Here is an 18,375-nt window from a genome sequence, read left to right as displayed (position 1 = left end):
TAAACCCGGAGTGATTGACAAACTGTCGGGATTGCTCCCCCCAACCCTTGTCTTTGATAGTAACAGATGCCCAATCTCCTGCTCCCCCGCGCCCCCCGGGGGAGGGCAGGGCAGGGGAGGGGAGGGGAGGGGGTTGGCTGCCTGGGTACCTGTGTGAGAGTGAGAGAGAGAGAGAGAGATCCGCAGTTGAGCGGAATCCAGGAGAGACCCGCAGTCTTGAGCGAAATGAACTTGATCCAAACCTCCCTCTCCTCTCTCTTCGCGTGGGATTGTGAGACACTGAATTCATTGTAAGACAATGTAAGGTTTATTTTGCGCTGTAAACTCTGTCTCTCTCTCTCTCTATCTCTCTCGGTGGCCACTACTCAGCACAGAAAGATAGATATATATAGAGAGAGAGATTGGCTTAAAATAAGCACAAACTGATTTTTTTTGGTGGGTGGGGAGGGAGGTCTCTGTGATCACACACACACACACTCCCTGTCTCTTGCTAACAGAAGCCGTTGTAATTCACATTGTCTCCATCAGGATGTGTTGCTGACTGATTCCTCCACCACAGAGCCACAGAGAGAGAGAGAGAGAGAGAACTTGGAAACCTTCGAGTCCAGTATTGCAGGGATTGAGGCAGATCGTGTGTCTGTGAATCTGCTGTTGTGCGATTGGGTTTTATATTTATCATTGAAGATTCGGTACCCAGAGCTCGGAGGGTCGGTCTCTCCTTCCTGGTCGCTACAAATGGGAATCATACACGCGTTCCGCCTCCTACAGTGAAAGCCCGAGGTTGGCTGGTGGCTTTGTGGAGATTGTTACATGGATTCGCTAACGAGAAGACCGACCACAGGCAATCATCCCTTCACAACGGTGGCAAATGGGCAAATATCACCACCACCACCACCACCATCACCATCCCGCAGCCTGAGTGTTGAGGTTAAGCACTGCAGCAATGTGGGGGAATGAGGCTGTGAGTATATTTCACATCGGTGTGTGTGTTTGCATTCGTGTATATATATGTCTGTGTGTGTGTGTATGTATGTGTGTGTTGGTGTCCATACGTGTGTGGTGTGTAGGTGTGCATACGTGTGTGTGTTATTTCACTCGTTATACTTTGCTCCCCGTAAACCCATTAATTGGAGACACAGGAAAGGAATCCACATGGAATCGTGTAACGTTGCAGGTTTTTTTGTTCGCATAGAGCATTGTGAGCCACGTCGTGTTATTTCAGATCCATCTGTCCTTACGCTACAATCAGCTTCTCGCGTCCCTGCCTCCTCTCTCTCTCTCTCTCTCTCCTCTCTATCCCTCTCTCCCCATCTCTTCTTCTCTTTTAATGCATAAAAGGACCGCTCCAGAATTACATGCCCTCCAAATTGGATTATTGGGAAGTCTAAAAAAACAGCGCAAAAAAAAAATGAATCCGGTTTAATTTTTTTTATTATTTAGAACAATATACATATATATTTAATGGGGCTGCCTGGGTCCCCCCAAATGTAGACCAAGTTTACATACTTTCATACTCCGTTAGTTCCTGGTCCAAGAGTCGCTGTTGAATAGAAAGAAGCTCAGGAGTGGAAGTTAGGAGAGGCTTTGTGTTGGGAGATGCAGCACTCGTCTGCCTTCCCCTTATGGGGCTCAAAGCCAAGTCAGGCACAGCTTCCCGACAATGCCAACCAGGACACGAGTTTCGTGACATTCAAGGTATGTCACATCAACATAACGTGCACATTAGCTGCTTTAACTGAGCGCTCTCCCTCTCTCTCTCTCTCTCTCTCCATCCTCTCTCTCTCTCTCATCAGCACCAATTGCCTGGCGCTGTGTGTGCGGGGGGGGGGGGGGGGGGCGGTAGGGGGCGCTGCTGCACCGTCATTTCACGCCTGGATGGACCCGAGTCCCCGTCAACTTCATGTCCACATCCCGCAGTCACTCCATCAATTCATCCCGTCGTTTTGTGCGTCTGTGCACAGAGCCTGAGATTCAGAAAAAAAGACAAGGGAGAGAGGGCGGTTATTGAGGAGGAACGGGTTTGGTGGATGTGGTCGATGTTTATTGTCAATCAATCAATAAATCAATCAATCAATCAATCAACCAATAATCAATCAATCAATCGATCACCCCCAATAGACCATTCCGTGGGGAAAAAAATGCCCCTTGTGGTAACGGTTGGGTGTGATCCGAACCGAGGGATGAGATGGTTCATATCATAAAATGTGTGAAAGCCATTTGTCTATTATATATATATATATATATACACTGTATTTATGTTAAAGAATCAATGTGGAATGTAAGTTGTAACCCCCAAACCCTCCACTGCGGTGGCACAGTAACTGGAAGGTTTCGCTGACCTCAGAAAAACTGCGTTAATGCGCTGCGCGTCCGTAGCGAAGGCATTCGCTCCTCACCGACCGGTGCGGATCAACCCGCGACTTGCGGACCCGGTGCGCATTCCGTTCACACACTGTGTGTGTCTCTGTCTACACACCGGAACATTTCCCGACAGCGCTCTCCCCTCAATCTCTACCCTGTGCTGCGGCGTGAAATGCGATTAAACGCCACGTTTCATACATGTTTGGGGCCGAGAAACACGGGGACCCCGAACAGCATAGAGTTAAACTGAGAGGTGGGGGGGGGCAGTGAGCCGACTCTGCCTTCTGGCTCTTTATTTTAACCGTATGTAAAACGTGTGTGAGTGTGTAACTGTGTGTGTAACTGTGTGTGAGTGTTGGGGGGTGAAAAGCACACTGACCAGATGTGGGGTCAGTGTGTGTGTGTGTGTGTGTGTGGTCAGATGTCCTGGGGGGTGGTGCCTGGGGGGTGAGTGAGCTTTCCCACACACATACACAGTGTTGCTATCTGACCCTCAATGGGGGGGGGGAGAGGGGGAGAGGGGGAGAGAGGGACAATGTGGTGCAATGTGTTGAGTTTCTGAATCTTCGCCCACAAAATACACAGTCACTACACTTCACAGCACATCCCGTGAAGCGCTTTGAGACGTCTCAATGACGTGATAAGGCGCTGAATCGAATACAATGCTGAATATTCTTCTTCTTCTCTTGGCCTTGCCTCGGCAGGGGATGGAAGGACGAAAGATGGGGCACCTTGGCTTCCTGACGGCGGTCTTTTTCCACGTGTTCGCCCTGCGGCTGGACGTGAGCGCGGTGCAGAAGGATTACCCGACGCTGAACATCGCGGTGATTCTGGGCCGCACCACCTACCTGGCGGACATCAGAGACACCTGGAGCAAGGAACTTCCCATCGATGTCAACGTGGTGATGATTGAGGTCAACCACACAGATCCCAAGAGCATCATCACCCACGTGTGTGACCTAATGTCCGGCACCAAGATCCACGGTGTGGTGTTTGCTGACGACACGGATCAGGAGGCCATCGCACAGATATTGGATTTTATATCGTCTCACACCTTCATCCCCATCCTGGGCATTCACGGAGGCTCCTCTATGATCATGGCAGACAAAGTAAGTCTCGCTCACTCGCTCGCTCATACGCCAGCTGTAAGAATTTATACGTGTGTGAAATCAGCCTCAGCAACCCTTACTTTTTCCCCTTTTCAATGGAGGGAAAAAAAACATGAATACTTTGTGATGAATAGAAACTTTGTTGGGTTTCCCTCTGTTGCACTGCTCTGATTTGAATTATTTTTGGGTTTCAACCTTTTTGTGGGTGCGATTGAGTTTGAGGGCACATCCACCCCCTCCCCTGACCCCCTCACTTGACCTCAATTTTAATGGCAACCAAACAAAGCAAGCAACACTCCCAAATAGCCCGAAACCTGCTGGCAACTAATATTATTTTTGACGAGTGTGCAGTCTTTCGAGGCTAGGAAATACGATAAGACTTAAATATCAATAGAAGATATGATGTATCTGAGGGGGTGAAGGCGATGTACAAAGCAATCCCGAACCGTGGAGTTTACCCTCTCTCTTTTTGTCCGGTTGTTGTTAGAGCTTTGGGTATTTCTGCACGTCATGAAAGATGTTAGAAAGGAAAACCCATCTTTGATTTGTGTGTTTGCTGCGATAGTGTCTTTTGGAGAGTCGTCATTTTACAACAATCGTGTGCAAAAAAAAGTGCACTTTTTTTTGCGAAAGTCACGCGTTTGCAGAGTGGGAACTCACGGGAGAGATTAATCGTACAGTTCCTTGCGATACGAGATGTGGGACTGAGGGAGTTTCACTGTGTGTGTGTGTATGTGAGTGAGGGGGGGGAAAACACAGAAAAACATTGTAGCAGAAATAACTGAGATGTGGAAGCAAATCTGATAGTAGTTTTCAAAAGGGAATTGGATATATACTTGAAAAGGAAAAATTTGCAGGGCTATGGGGTAAGGGTGGGCGAGTGGGACAAGTTGGACAGCTGTTTCAGAGAGCTGGCACAGACACGATGGGCTAAATGGCCTGTTTCTGTGCTGTAAGATTCTATGATTCTAGTTGGTGTCAAGGTGCCAGAGACCATGCTCTGTGCTGTGTAAACTCTGACCCTGAGTCAGGCTCGTCCTCCTATGCTTGGGACGAACGAGCATAGAACTTGCAACAATGAAATGCGGAACTGGACGTTTTAAATATTCGACCAACCCCCGGTGAAGGACATCGGTGACACAGAGGAACTGTGTCTTCACCTGACACACAGCCAGCTTGTTCCATACCCTAAAGGAACGTGCAAAAGGGGATTCAAAGCTCACACTCTCCTCAGTTGTTTTGCTGCCAAACAGAGAGGTGAGCAGGGCTATCCTAAAATAATAATAATAATCCTTGCATTTGGTATAGCGCTTTATCATGTCGTTGAGACATCTCAAAGCGCTTCACAGGATAAACTATAAAGTGGAGTGACTGGGTGTTTTGTGGGCAAAACGTGGCAGCCAATTGTGCACAGCAACATCCCACAAACAGCCATCGAGTAAGTGACTAATTTTATTTGGAGGATTGTTGGCCAGGACACCAGGAGAGAGAAACTCTCTTCTCTTGTTTGAATAGCGCCATGGGATCTTTAACATCCACCTGTCCAGGCAGACAGGACTTTGGCTTAACATCTCATCCAGAGGACGGCATCTCTGATAATGCAACCCCCACCCAGCGCTGCATTGGAGTGTCATCTTAGACTATGTGATCCCAAGTGCTGACGTGGGGATTAAAATGATAATATGTTGCATTCTGGAACGGAGGGGAAGGAATAAAGGAGGAATCAAATCATCTATCTGAAAGGAGATAATTTCTACTGTTAGAATGAACTGAAAATTATCGGCAGTTTAATTTGTGTTCTTCTTGGTGATGATGACACAATAGGATTTAACTCGATCTGTGAGGTTTAACGATGTTCCTAATCCCTGACTGTTCAGCACCTTGGGGCATCCTCCCTACGTGAAAGGCAATTTACAAATGTAATTTTGTATTGTACTTTCCCACGTGAGGTCGACAGTTGCAGCTGTAATTGGGTAGCACTACCGGATTCGCCGAGATGGTGCTATAAGCGAGAAAACATTTGAATGTCAGGAGAGAGCCGCTAATATCAATCTGATTCAGTAAAGGTCACTTTTAGCAATACATCCATTAAGCCTTTGAAGTGTATGAAATGACTCTCATCTCAGCTGGTTACATCCATTCTGATCAGACAACGGCTGTGTGCTAAATCTGCACTGCTTTGTAAAGTCAGACCCTAACCACGTACCTGGGCCATTTATTACCAGGTTTTATGAGTCACTGGGGGCAGGGAATCCTCCCACTCAGCTCTTGTTAACCCTGCAAGCCAAGGCTGTAATGCATTGGAATGGAAAATAATAATAATAATCTTTGCATTTGATATAGCGCTTTTCACGTCTTCCAGACGTCTCAAAGCGCTTCACAGAATGAATTGACCGCATATTTGTGGGCGAAAGCTTGCCTGACAGTGCTATCAATGGCAAGCTATGTGGTTTTAGCTGGTTAGACTCCAGCAGTTACTCCAACTCTGGGGTCCCCAAGCCTTGACTCTTGCCAACCTGCGCCTAATACTGTCCGGAATTAGATAATCAGGATCCATCCCTCCAGGGAGAGAGAGCGCATTCCATTCCAACAACCTCTCTCTGGGATTTGCATGTGTAGGTGGATGTACAGAATTCTCAGTTTGGATACTCTTAAGCACGGTGATGAGTTTCCGCATGTGTCATACACCCAGCGGATTATAACAAATTACTGAGGTTAGCTAAGGTGTGATACCAATGTGAACCCTTCACCTTTCATGTGGTGCAGGACTCGATTGGTTGCAATTCTAACTCTTGTGTTGCTATTGAAAGCCAAAGCAACTCTCAGGGACAGTGGTTCTCAAACCAAAATGTTTGGTGGCTTCGGTGTGTGGCTACTAACACTTACTGGTGGCCACAGTACTATTATTTCCAAAGAATACTTAGTTATTCACATGAAAAATAAAGGAAAAACTCTACAGACATTCACACATCTCATTTAAGTGCTCTGAGACGCCGTCCGGCGTGGAGGGCGCTATATAAATCCAAGTTGCTGTTATTTATTTCTGAACGTCCGAAAAAATGCATTTGAGAAATCTCTTTTTTCATAAAACCACAGACAGTAAGAACAGCATGATAAATGAAAACCAATTGAGATGTGCATAGAAACATTATTAGGGACTACAATTGTGATTGATTTATAATAATAATCCTTACATTTGATATTGCGCCTCATCACGTCGTTGAGACGTCTCAAAGCGCTTCACAGCATATAATATAATGTGCAGTGACAAGGGAGAGCCTTCAGCCACTCTGCCCCCAACCTCTGGAATTCCATCCCCCAGTCACTCTGCCTTGCCCCCCTCCTTAGCCTCCTTCAAGTCCCACCTCAAGACCCTCCTCTTCAAGCATGCCATCGGCCACCCCCCTTCCCCACCCCCCCCTTCCCCCCCTGACGTCCTCCCGACATGAAAGGTGCTATACAAATGTAATCTTGTTGTTGTTGTGTATTTTGTGGGTGAAACGCAGCAGCCAGTTGCGCACAGCAATATCTCACGAACAGCCATGGAGCGAGTGACCAATTTCATTTGGGGGATTGTTATTCCTGCAAACTATCTCTGCAATTTCCATGTGCAGTAGGCTGCATTAAATTCTCAGTTTGGTTTGGATTCTCTTAAGTATGGTGATGGGTTTCCGCATATGTCAGACACCTGGTGTATGGAACTGCTATATTTGGAAATGATGGAGGTGGTTCATTTCATTCGATATCATTGTACAGTTCCACTTGTCAATTGCTTTTGTCAAGATACCAGGTCAGTTGTACGGAATTGACATTTATGAGCCAAGTATTTCACGCAAATATTTGAACCAGAGCTGTCACACTTAGATTGTGTGGGAGCAGGTTAATGATGTTGACTCATTCAACAATGTGCCCAGGAATTATTATCTCATGAGTACATATAAGCTGAGTTATGAACTGTGACATCTGGGGAATAACATGATGTGCCAATCTATATTAATATTTTACTGTAATGAAAACAACCTCACTCATTTGTTCAGCCTTATTTCATCCTCAATTGCTTGAGTATTTGACTTGCAAACATCTGAATTGCTTGGGTCAACTTTACCCCTTTGCAGCTTGGTTAGGTGCAGGAGGTAAGCAAGGTCTAAATGGGGATAATTTACCTCTGGGGAGACAAACCCAAAGCAGGTATGTAATAATCCAGGTGTTGTGGAGATCTGGTGAAGTACTGTCTTGGTGGATAAGTTCTAATTCCCAACAAGCCAAAGGCGGTGTGGTCGTTATTGTAAAACACACTCAGAGTGTTCACAAAGTCCTGTTACTCCCATGCTTTCTGTGCATGTGTGTGTGCGCACCATCATTTTCATGGCATGTAATGATCCGTCATCATGTTTGGTGCCACAACTTCCGCAACATCGATGGAGTCAGGAGGAAGTTACTGGTATCAGACAATGTTACACTTGACGTGACTGCAACAGAAAATAAAAATTGATTGTAAGAAAAAGAAATGTGGGTTGGGTGTAACAGGACTTTGTGAACCCTGTAGGTTTGCAGAGCAATTAAAACTGAATCTGGTATGTGAAAATATGAGATCAGTTAACAGGTCAAAATGGACAAACGTCAACACTGCCTCACCACAATAACAACTTAAAATACAGGGAGCAAGACCTTAAAACAGTCTGAACACAAGATAGTTTCCCCTTGATTCCAGTGTGATCATTGACTGGATGAACTGCAAATAATGGATTAGAAGCTGAGAAACTGGAACACGACTCAAACTAAGAAGTCAGTAAAGGCAACTTTACTTAAAGTAAAGGAAAATTGCAGTGTTGAATGTTTTCAATCCTGTGAATTAAAATAGTTTTGTCAAGCTTGACAGGTGCAAATTACTTTCTTATAACATAGTGGTTAGAGCACTCTCCTCCTCGCAAGCGAGAGGACCTGGGTACGCTTCACGAGTGGGGCAAAACCTTAAACAAGTTTCCTTGTTCTCTGTTTACTTAGCAATATGTACGAATCTGGTTGTTAGTCAATTGGCAGATCGCTTTTCAGGGGTAAAAATATGGTCACTCAATCCATGACTGTTTGTGGGACACTGGTGTGCGCATTTCACCCACAAAATATAAAGTCAGTTCACTTTATAGTGTATTCAAAGCGCTTCACAGGATTTATTGTGAAATGCTGTGACTGTGTATTTGTAGGCAAATGTGGCAGCACAGTTGGCACAGGCAACGTCCCACAAACAGCCATGAAACGAGTGACCAATTTTATCTGGGGGATTGCAGGCCAGGGCACTGGGAGAGAGAAACTCCCTTACCTTTTCAAATAGTGCCATGGGATCTTTAACGTCCACATGAATAGACAAATGGGACCGAGGTTTAAAGTCATGTCCAAAGGATGGCACCTCTGACAATGCAACGTGCCTCTGACGTTGTATTGAAGTGCATCTTAGGCTATGTGAGTCCAAGTCCCGACATGGGATTTGAACCCACAAGCTTCTGACTCCGAGGCGAGAGTGCTATCACTGAGCTAGGCTAACACACCATTTAACCGCTCTTTCCCCCATACCTCTTAGTCCTTGGTCAGTTGGGTAGGAAGAATATCTGGGTGAGCCTTGCATTGGGCAGTGGATCGATCCACCAAAAGTTTGTTCAGGAGTTTCACAAACCCCAGCGATGTGTCTGGAGAACAGAGTATGGCAAAGGTGCCCCATTAGTCAAAAGAAGATTGAGAGACTAGCTGGGAAATTAAGGACTCGTTACCTTAACATCCACACTGGGGAGATGGCCCAATCTTTATATGGGGTGCTTCTGTCACACTGTAACGTGGAGAGCACTTCTCATAACACTTTCTAATAATACCTGCTTATGTGGGCAGATGAATAATGTAAGGAGGAGAAGAAGCAGGTAAGGGTGAGGTGATGTGTAGTGGGATAAGGAGCAGTGAGCACTGCGCTTAGTGAGGGGGTGTCTATTAATGGAGCTGAGAAGGAAAGGGATTTGGTAGGCAGTATTGATCACACACTGAGCGTCTCCAATGACTGTGAGCTGCAGTGCAATAACACCAATCAGGTTACGCAATGAGGTTGCATTTCAAAGACTTGCAAGCACAAGATGTAGGTTTAAAATTAAAGTGCATCAATGGAGAATTCAAATCTCTCTCCCTCCCCCACAGAAGAGTGGGTACCAGGAACTGACAACCAACATAAGCAGCTAATTAACTTGGATGATTAACAAGAGAAATCTCTGCTTGGCTACAGAATTGGATGGGTGCGGACTGACAGAACACACACTGCATGGGACAAAGTGGTGAAAGCCAGGCTTGCAGTTATATGGATGGCAAAATGTGTTCAGTTGACTGTTTTTGAGGATCTATGAGTATTTCTATAGAAGCTCTTCTGTACTGTGAATTTCTCTGTGCATCAATTTAAAATAATTTGCAAAGGGGGAAATGGAAGGATTGATTTTTACACAGAGGTCTTGTTAGGATGTGGAATGTTCAGCCAGGTGTAGTGGCTGAGGCAGGATCTCAGAGGGAACTAGGTAGAAAATAATAATCCTTGCATTTGACGTAACTCCTTATTACGTTATTGATACGCCTCAAAGCGATTTATTGTAAGGTGTAGTGACTCGATTTTGTAGGTGAAAGTGGCAGCCAATTTGCACATAGCCCCAGTGTTTTTTCTTTCTGGCTTTGTCCCCCATGCAAATAGTGTCCATAGCTTTATCTCCAGGGGAATAGAGTATAAAAGTAAGAGTTATGTTGCATTTATATAAAGCCCCGTTTAGACCACATTTGGAGGCATGTGTACAGTTATGTCTATATGACATGAAGGATATTATAGCGCTGGTGAAGGTTTAGTGTAGAATTACCAGTCTGTTACCAGGGATGATTGGATAGAGCAATCAACAAATACTGGACAGATCGGAGCTTGTCTCTCTAGAGTTGAGGCGATTGAGAGAGGACCTGATTGAGGGGTTGAAGATTATGAAAGGATTCAGTAAGGTTAGTAGGCTGATTCCACTTGTTGGTGAGCTCAAAACCAGAGAGTATAAATCGAAGCTCGTCAGTAGCAGATCTAGCAGGGAGTTTAGGAAGAACTTCTTCACCCAGAGGGTGGTGAGAATGTGGAACTCGCTGCTGGAAACTGCAAATAGCATTAATGTATTTCAGAGAAAACTCGATGCAGACATAATGGAGAAGACAATGGAGGGGTGTAAGAGAGCTGATTGGGAGAGGTGGGAGTTTGCGTGGAGTATAAACACTGGAACGGACTAGTTGGCCTGTTTCCTTGTTGATTCACTGTGTAACTATGTAAACAGCCTTGAGAGAATGACCACATTTCTGAGCATTGTCGTCCAGGACACGGGGAGAGAGAAACTCCCTTCTCTTTTCGAATTGTGCGTTGGGATCTTTAACATTCATCTGGACAGGCTGACAGGACCTCAGTTTAACATCTCATCCAAAGGACGGCACCCCCGCCTTTCAAAACCTGTGTAAAGACAATGTCTTTGATTGCACTTTTGGCCACTACCCTCTCCTCCCATCTCCCACCCAGCTCCACTTCCTATTCTACCTCTGTAATCAGGACGTCCTCCCGATGTGAAAAGCGCTTTACAAGTATAATTTGTTGTTGTAATGTGTTTTGAGATGTCCTCCTATGTGAAAGATGATTTATAAACCCAAACCATCATTGTTATTGATGGTACATTAACGTCTCTGTGCCAATCACGGTGATGAAGAGAGGTCTCACCGACACGACTGTTCCAAACTGGATGCTTCATAGCACTTCGCATCAACGACCCCTTCCCCCCACCCACCCTCTGTTACCCCTCAAGGACCCATTGTAAGATGAGATAAGCCGTTCAGTAAGCTAACCTGCTCAATTTTGTAAAAAGAAATTATAATTAAAGTATTACAGTAAGCATTATTTAAGTTTAAAAAGATTAAAATTTATTGTCGCATTAATGCAGTCAGTCAGGCTGTCATCCCACCTAATATTTGTCACGAATCAAAATGAAACGCTTGCCATTTCCAGAGTAAGATGAGATCTCATACATAAGTTACACATGTGAATAATGTTTAGCTGTCATTAATAATAAAAACTAGTAATCCTTGCCTTTGATATAGTGCTTTATCAAATCGTTGAGCAGTCTCAAAGTGCTTCACAGGATATATTGTAAAGTGCCGCCTTGGGTGAAATGCAGCAGCCAGTAAGTTGTCCACAGCAGTGTCCCACAAACAGTCGGGGCGTGAATCCAGGCTCATGTTTTAAAGCAATACATATATTAAGTGTAAAAGCTGCTTGTGACCTCTCTCTCTCTCTTTCTCTTGCTTGGCCCCGTTACTGTGAAGAGCTTAGAGACGTTGACCCTATGTGAAGGGCGCTGTATAAAATTGAGTTGTTGTTCTGAGTACCAGATCAATGTGAAGATTTCATGTTAAGCTTGTGATATGGTTGCGGTTACTCTGCTGTACTTAAGTCCTGGGAGAGCTTGTTAGTACCACCATGGTCTTTGCAGAAGCAAATTGCCCATTTTGTGTGGTGTGAGAGCATAAATGTCAGCTCAGACCCCAGTAATGAAACACAGTTGATGGTTACTTGACACAAGGTGAATGAATCACTTCTGTGCACTGATAGATGTTCCTGAGCCAGCCTTATTAAAACCCCTTTTTAACCAGGTTTTCTGAAAATAAACTTTTCACATCGAATGGGAGCTGAGAGCAAATCCACATAAATCACCATAAATGCTCTTCCACCGCTCTTACTACTTTAGATCGAATATCAAATTTATGCATTATCATTAAAAATGAACCAAAAATGGCTTTGAGAAATTGGTCTTCATGGTGCAGCGGATTATTGCATACTTTGTGGAGTTCCGTAGAGTAGTGGTAAGTAGGCGAGAGGACCAGGGTTCGATTCCTGCGTGGGGTGAAACCTTAGGCAAGTTTCCTTACTCCACATGCCTCTGTTTACCTAGCAGCAAGTAGGAACCTTATTTACTGCTGAGTTGAGGTACATGATCTTATCGAATGACGCACAGGGTTGAGGTACCTCAACTCCAGGTTTGAGGGGCTGAATGGCCTACTCCCGTTCCTATGTATCTAGGAATCCGGTTTTTAGTCGATTGGTAGATCGCTTTCCGAGGATAATAATCCCTCAAAAAAAATTGGGTCACTCAATCCACGACTGTTTGCAATTAGCTGGTGTAATACGTCCCCAAAATATACAGTCAATCCGTTTTACAATGTATTCTGTGAAGTGCTTTTAGACGTCTCAACGATGTGATAAGGCCTCATATCCAATGCCAGGATTATTATTATTTGTTTGCTCTCCATAGAGATTTGTTTCACTTCAAAGTAATGGATCAGACCAGTCCTGGAAATTTGTGTAGGATTGCGAGCTGGAATAAGTCATTGTAAGAGTGTCCGCGAGTGACACAAACACTCGCGGACACCATCCTGACGAGTGTGAAATGGAAAAATCTCAGGGAGAGGTGATTTGGTGGGTGGGTGGGGTGGGATTTGCGGTATTTCCTCAACCATTTCCTTGTGTTCATTAAATAATAATCCTTGCATTTTGATCCAGTGCCTTAATGCATTGCTGAGACGTCCCAAAGCACCTCACAGGCTTTGGGACTGTGTATTCTGCAAGCAAAGATACAATACAAAATTACATTTGTATAACGCCTTTCACATCGAGGGAGGTCCCAACTTGTGCACAGCATTGTCCCTCGAACAGCCATTGGAGTGAATTTTGTTTAATACCGTCCCTTTCATTCATTCCTGTGTTTTTGGATTTACTGTGTTTATAAAACTGATATTTACAGACTTGGTGCTCACGTCACCATAAATATATAACCTGGGACATATTCTTCTGGTTCCCTATCAGAACTGGATGTGCTGTGCAGCGCTCTGTAAATATAATGTACGTCGATTCCCAAGCTTTACATGGTGAGGTTAATAAAGTAATCACATTAACATCGAGCTAATCCTGAAGACATTGCTTTCTAAAGACATAAGCTTCGTAATACTCCCACCTCCATTTAACAATATTGCATTCAGTTCCTTCTCTGATTTGCTGGGGTTGGGGAGCTGGGGGATAGGGAGCTGACTGGGTGAGATTTCAGCCCCTCTAATCCCACTCTATCTTCCTCTGCCTCCCCCCTTGTTCTCTCCCTCCTTGCTCGCTCGCTAGCTCCCTCTTTCCCTCCCTCGCCCCCTCCCTCACTGTTTTCAAAACTGTCTTAAGACTACCTATTGACAATGCTTTCAGACACCTTCCTACTTCAGCCACCTCCCCTCTCCCCCACTCAACTAGAGCTGTTATTATTGTGCAACTTAATTGTTGTTTAACAAATGTCCGTGCCTCATCCTTTCAGAAAATCAAATGGGTTAATTGTATTTCTGAAACAAAAGGAGAATTTCATTTCTAGATGATTTTGATTAAAACCATCCTATTATTAATAGACAAATGCACCAAGTGTAAGTGGCCAAAATTTCAATTATTTCATTTGATGTTGTGTAAAGGTTAAGCCAATAATTTGCAAACTTTGCACTTTATAAGTGACCTATTATTTTTGAAGGAAACATGAGAATGTAAAACAATGTGCTTTTATAGCCTTTAATAACAATGTGCTTTTATAACATTAATAAATCTCAAAGTGCCTCACAGGTGTAAGTGTAAGTGTAGTGTAGTAGTTAGTTTACTTGCCTCGCAAGCAAGAGGACCTGGATTCAATTCCCAGACAGGGAAAAACCTAAGGCAAGTTTCTTTCCTTCACATTCCTCTGTTTACCTAGCAGTAAGTAGGATTAGCGGATCATTTTCCAAGGGTAATAATCCCACCCAAAAAAAAGTGATTGCTCAATCCACAACTGTTTGTAGAACAATTGTTGTGCCCAATTGATTGCCGTGTTTCGCCTACAAGATAGTCAATTCACTTTACAATATATCCTGTGAAGAGCTTTGGAATGTCTCAATGACATGCTAAGGTGTTATATCAAATGCAAGGATTATTATTAGACAAATGCAGCAGCTATTGTGCTAGTGTACATCTATGAGATAAATGACCAATTTTATCCGGGGGAATGCTTGGCTACAAGAGTGGGAGAAACACCACTCTCTTTTTGGTTCGTAGATAGACAGGACCTCAGATTAGCATCTCAACCCAAAAATATGCGGATGCAACTCTCTCCCAAAACTGCACTGGAGTGTCAGCCTGGACTGTGTGATAAGGCGGTTTATCAAATGCAAACATTATTGTAGCAGTTTCTCCTGTATTAAAACATGTTTCTATATAAGGGAATACCTAATATTTACATTTTATTTCTTATAAGAATCACTGCTTTGCTCATTAGCTGTCTTCAGTGGATATGGTTCTGAGGACCAGTAGGGGGCCTACTTTCATATCAGTGTCAGTCTGACTCAGTTGGGCGCATTCTGGCCTCTCAGTCAGAAGGTTTGGGGGGGTGTCCACATCGGAACTTTCAATTCGCGTAGTCGGGGCTGACACTCCTGTGCAGTGCTTGGGGTATGTTGTATTGCCAGAAGTGTTGTCCTTCAGATGAAACGTTAAACCAAGGGCTCCTGTCTGTGCCCTGTTCAGGTGGATGTTAAAGATCCCGCGGTGCTATTCGAAAAGAGAAGGGAATTTATTTCTGCCGGTGTCCTGGCCAACACACCTCCATATAAAGATGGTCACTCACTGCATGGCTGTTTGTGGGACACCGCTGTGCGCAAATAGGATGAGATTACATCCGGATGGGATGTGCCTTGCTGACTGTGATACGATACTGCGTAAATGTAATATGTTTTAAAAGGTATTACATTTAGGATAAAGACAGACGATTTGGGTTGGAATTCAATTAGAGAACTTGATAGAAACTCAGCAGTATTTATGGAATTCAGCTCACAGTTAATGGCTTTGGCAATGGATGTGACCGAGTGGCACAGAGTGTTTCTGGAGAAGGCAGTGAGATAAATGAACACTTCAGTATCATTACTGCAGAGTTATCAATAACATTTTCAAAGAGAGCGCCTCTCCTGGTTTAAAGCAGAGCTTTTCTTCCCCATCTCATCCCAATACATCCCCAACATCAACCCTTCTCCTCATCTCCTTGTGGGCCATCGCTGCCACAGATTAGCTGCCACGTTTGCTTATAAAACAAAATCCAGTTTATCTCTGGAATCTATTGGATTCTGTGAAGCGCTTTCCCTTTATGTGAAAAGAGCTGTATGAATGAGCGTTGCTTTTATCCGTAAAGAAGTGAAAGGGATTGAATAATAATCACAAAAAGTAATTAGTCACAAGGAAAATAACACGGCAAGTTTTGTCCCAAGCCTTTAACCTGGTAATGTCCAATTTCTAAGTACAACATTTCCATCAAATTGCTTATACCTTATAGTAGATTCTGTGAATCACTTTGAGATGTCCTCCTGACATGAAAGACGCTGCACCAAATGGGAGGTTTATTGTTACTGTGATAGGTGCTGTATATCAAGTATTATAATAGAGGACCCTTTTACACAAAATTGAAATAGTAACTTATCAATTCGCCAAGATGTCTGCTTACAGGATTTTTCTGAAATTGCGGTCTTTGTATATTTGTAGGTGAACACAGCAGTCAATTTTGTGCACAGCAGTATCCTACAAACAGCCATGATGCGAATAACAATTTTAACTGAAGGGATTGTTGGCCAGGACACCAGGACAGATACTCCCTTCTCTTTCTAAATAGTGCCATGGGATCTTTAAAATCCATCTGAACGGTTTAACTTGTCATCCCAAGGATGGCACCTCCAACAATGTAGTGCTCCCCCAGGAATGCATTAGCCTTGACTATGAGCTCAAGAACATCATTTTGGATGAGTTTTAAGATGAGATGTTTTTCAGATAAATGCCAACAAGCCCAAGGCTCTCCTGTTGGCTCCAGTTCCCAGTTTTCCTCATTGCACTCACTAACCACATCGATCTGAATGAATACTCACTCCGTGTCATGAAGCCAGTGCAGAATTTTGGGGGCTTGTTTGAACCCCAACTGTCCTCAAACCTACATCCAGGATCTCATTCACTTGGCTTCCAGGATCTCATTCACTTCACTTGACATTTATGTCTGCAACATTGTCCTCCTCCACCACTAACTCCACTCCATTGAAACTCTCAACCATACCTTCATCATATCCAGGACTGACTATCTGAATGCTCTGCTCACTGGACTCCTAGCTCCTCCCTATACAAGCTGCATACCATTCAGGGCTTTGCGACTTGTATCTTGTCCGCCTCCAGTTTCTGTGAGCCAGTCACCCCCGTCCTTGCTCAGCTCCACTGCCTCCCCAATCCCCAGGTGATCGATTTCGAGATTGTTGACCTCACTTTCAAATCCCTTCAGGGTCTCGCCCCCACCCTACCTCTGTGACCTTCTGCAACCTTGCACACCCTGGCCACTTCCTCCGCTCAGCTAACACCGACCTGCTTCATATCCCCTGATCTTCCAGCAATCCTGTCCCTGCTCTCTGGAACTCCAGCCCAGAGTGACTGTGCCTCTCTCCCTCCCGCTCTCCCTCCCTTCAAACCCTCAGTGATGTCTCTCAGTCTCTAATAACCTCAGTGATGTCATTCGCTGTTTGTGGGACGTTACTGTGCGTAAATCGGCTGCCGAGTTCTCCCACAAAACATGAAAGTCACTACACTTTACAATAAATCCTGTGAAGCATTTGAAGCATCTTCCCGATGTGAAGGCATTGTATCAAACGTAAGGATTGTGATTATTACAAAAAACGAGGCACCAGACAACGGGGAGAGTGGGAGCATTGCGTACAGTTGAAACAGAGCTGGGAGATGGTGCACTAATTATGAGACATCAGATGCACCAGGTAGAAACCTGCAATTACGTCCAGCTTAATTGTTCATTTAAAATTCTGTCTAATGTCAGTATTACAGTATTCAATCTTCATTAAACTTTAAACTGTGAGCGGAACGACTTATGGCAAGTCTAAATTAAATGGGAACAGTAATAGCTCTCGTGCCAGTGACGCTCACGGAGTGTTTTTTAAGATGTTCTCCTGGTGTGAAAGGTGCTGTATAAGAATGCAACGAAAACAACAAATTACATGTATTCAGCACCTGGAGGATGTCCCAAGGCGCTGGACAGCTAAGGGTTTGCACCCAAACTGGTGGTTGGAGAGTAGGGGGAGTGGGGGTGGGAGTGTGGCCAAAGGCACCGTCAAAGAGAATAGTCTTGAGACAGCTCTTGAAGGAGGTAAGGGAGGGGATGAGGTGGAGGGGCTCCAGGATTGAGTTCCAGAGGATGGAGGCAGAAAGGCTGAAGGTCCGACTGCCAGTAGTGGGGCGAGCATGGAGCAGGCCAATGCCCATCGAGCGGACAGGTTGGTAAGAGGTCGCAGAGGCAGGGAGGAGCATGACTGTGGAGGGCTCTAAGGAGTCCTCCTGACGTGAAAGGCGCTTTATAAATGGAATCTTGTTGTTGTTGTTGTTGTTGTTGTAAAAGCGAGGATGAGGATTTTGAACTCTATCCTCTGGGGGATGGGGAGCCAGTGAAGCCAAGCGAGGATGGGGGGTGATCAGTTCACGGAGCTCAGTGCAGGAGAGATTAAATTGTATTGTATTTGCATTGACCACACGAGAAATATCTTGCCTAAAGCATAGAACCATAGAAAATTTACAGCACAGAAGAAGGCAGCTATTCAACCCATCGTGTCTGTGCTGGCTCCTTTTAAAGCAATCCTTTCAGTCCCATTTCCCTGCCCCTTTCCCCACAAACGTGAAACAAAATCCCAGTGACATCTTCGTAAAGCTGAATGAATGAGCTCGAGTTATCTGTTCATTGAGTTCATATTTTACTTATTTCAGTAAGTAACTCTGGAGGTTAATTATCTCTAGTCT

At 44.5% G+C, this 18,375-nt stretch overlaps 1 protein-coding gene across 1 annotated transcript in view; it reads left to right on the top strand.

Annotated features, from left to right (window-relative positions):
* The first annotated feature begins 3,083 nt into the window (after positions 1–3,083).
* Positions 3,084–18,375, top strand: part of grin2aa (glutamate receptor, ionotropic, N-methyl D-aspartate 2A, a) — a 103,975-nt gene continuing 88,683 nt past the window's right edge. Inside the window, exon 1 of the mRNA XM_007904908.2 lies at positions 3,084–3,470. Coding sequence (XP_007903099.2) covers positions 3,084–3,470 — 387 coding nt within the window. The remainder of the gene's footprint in view (positions 3,471–18,375) is intronic.

This window comes from Callorhinchus milii, unplaced genomic scaffold (genome assembly GCF_018977255.1).
Source record: "Callorhinchus milii isolate IMCB2004 unplaced genomic scaffold, IMCB_Cmil_1.0 Scaffold16, whole genome shotgun sequence".
NCBI classification, from domain to species: Eukaryota; Metazoa; Chordata; class Chondrichthyes; order Chimaeriformes; family Callorhinchidae; genus Callorhinchus; species Callorhinchus milii.
This window is presented reverse-complemented; position numbering and strand designations above follow the sequence as displayed.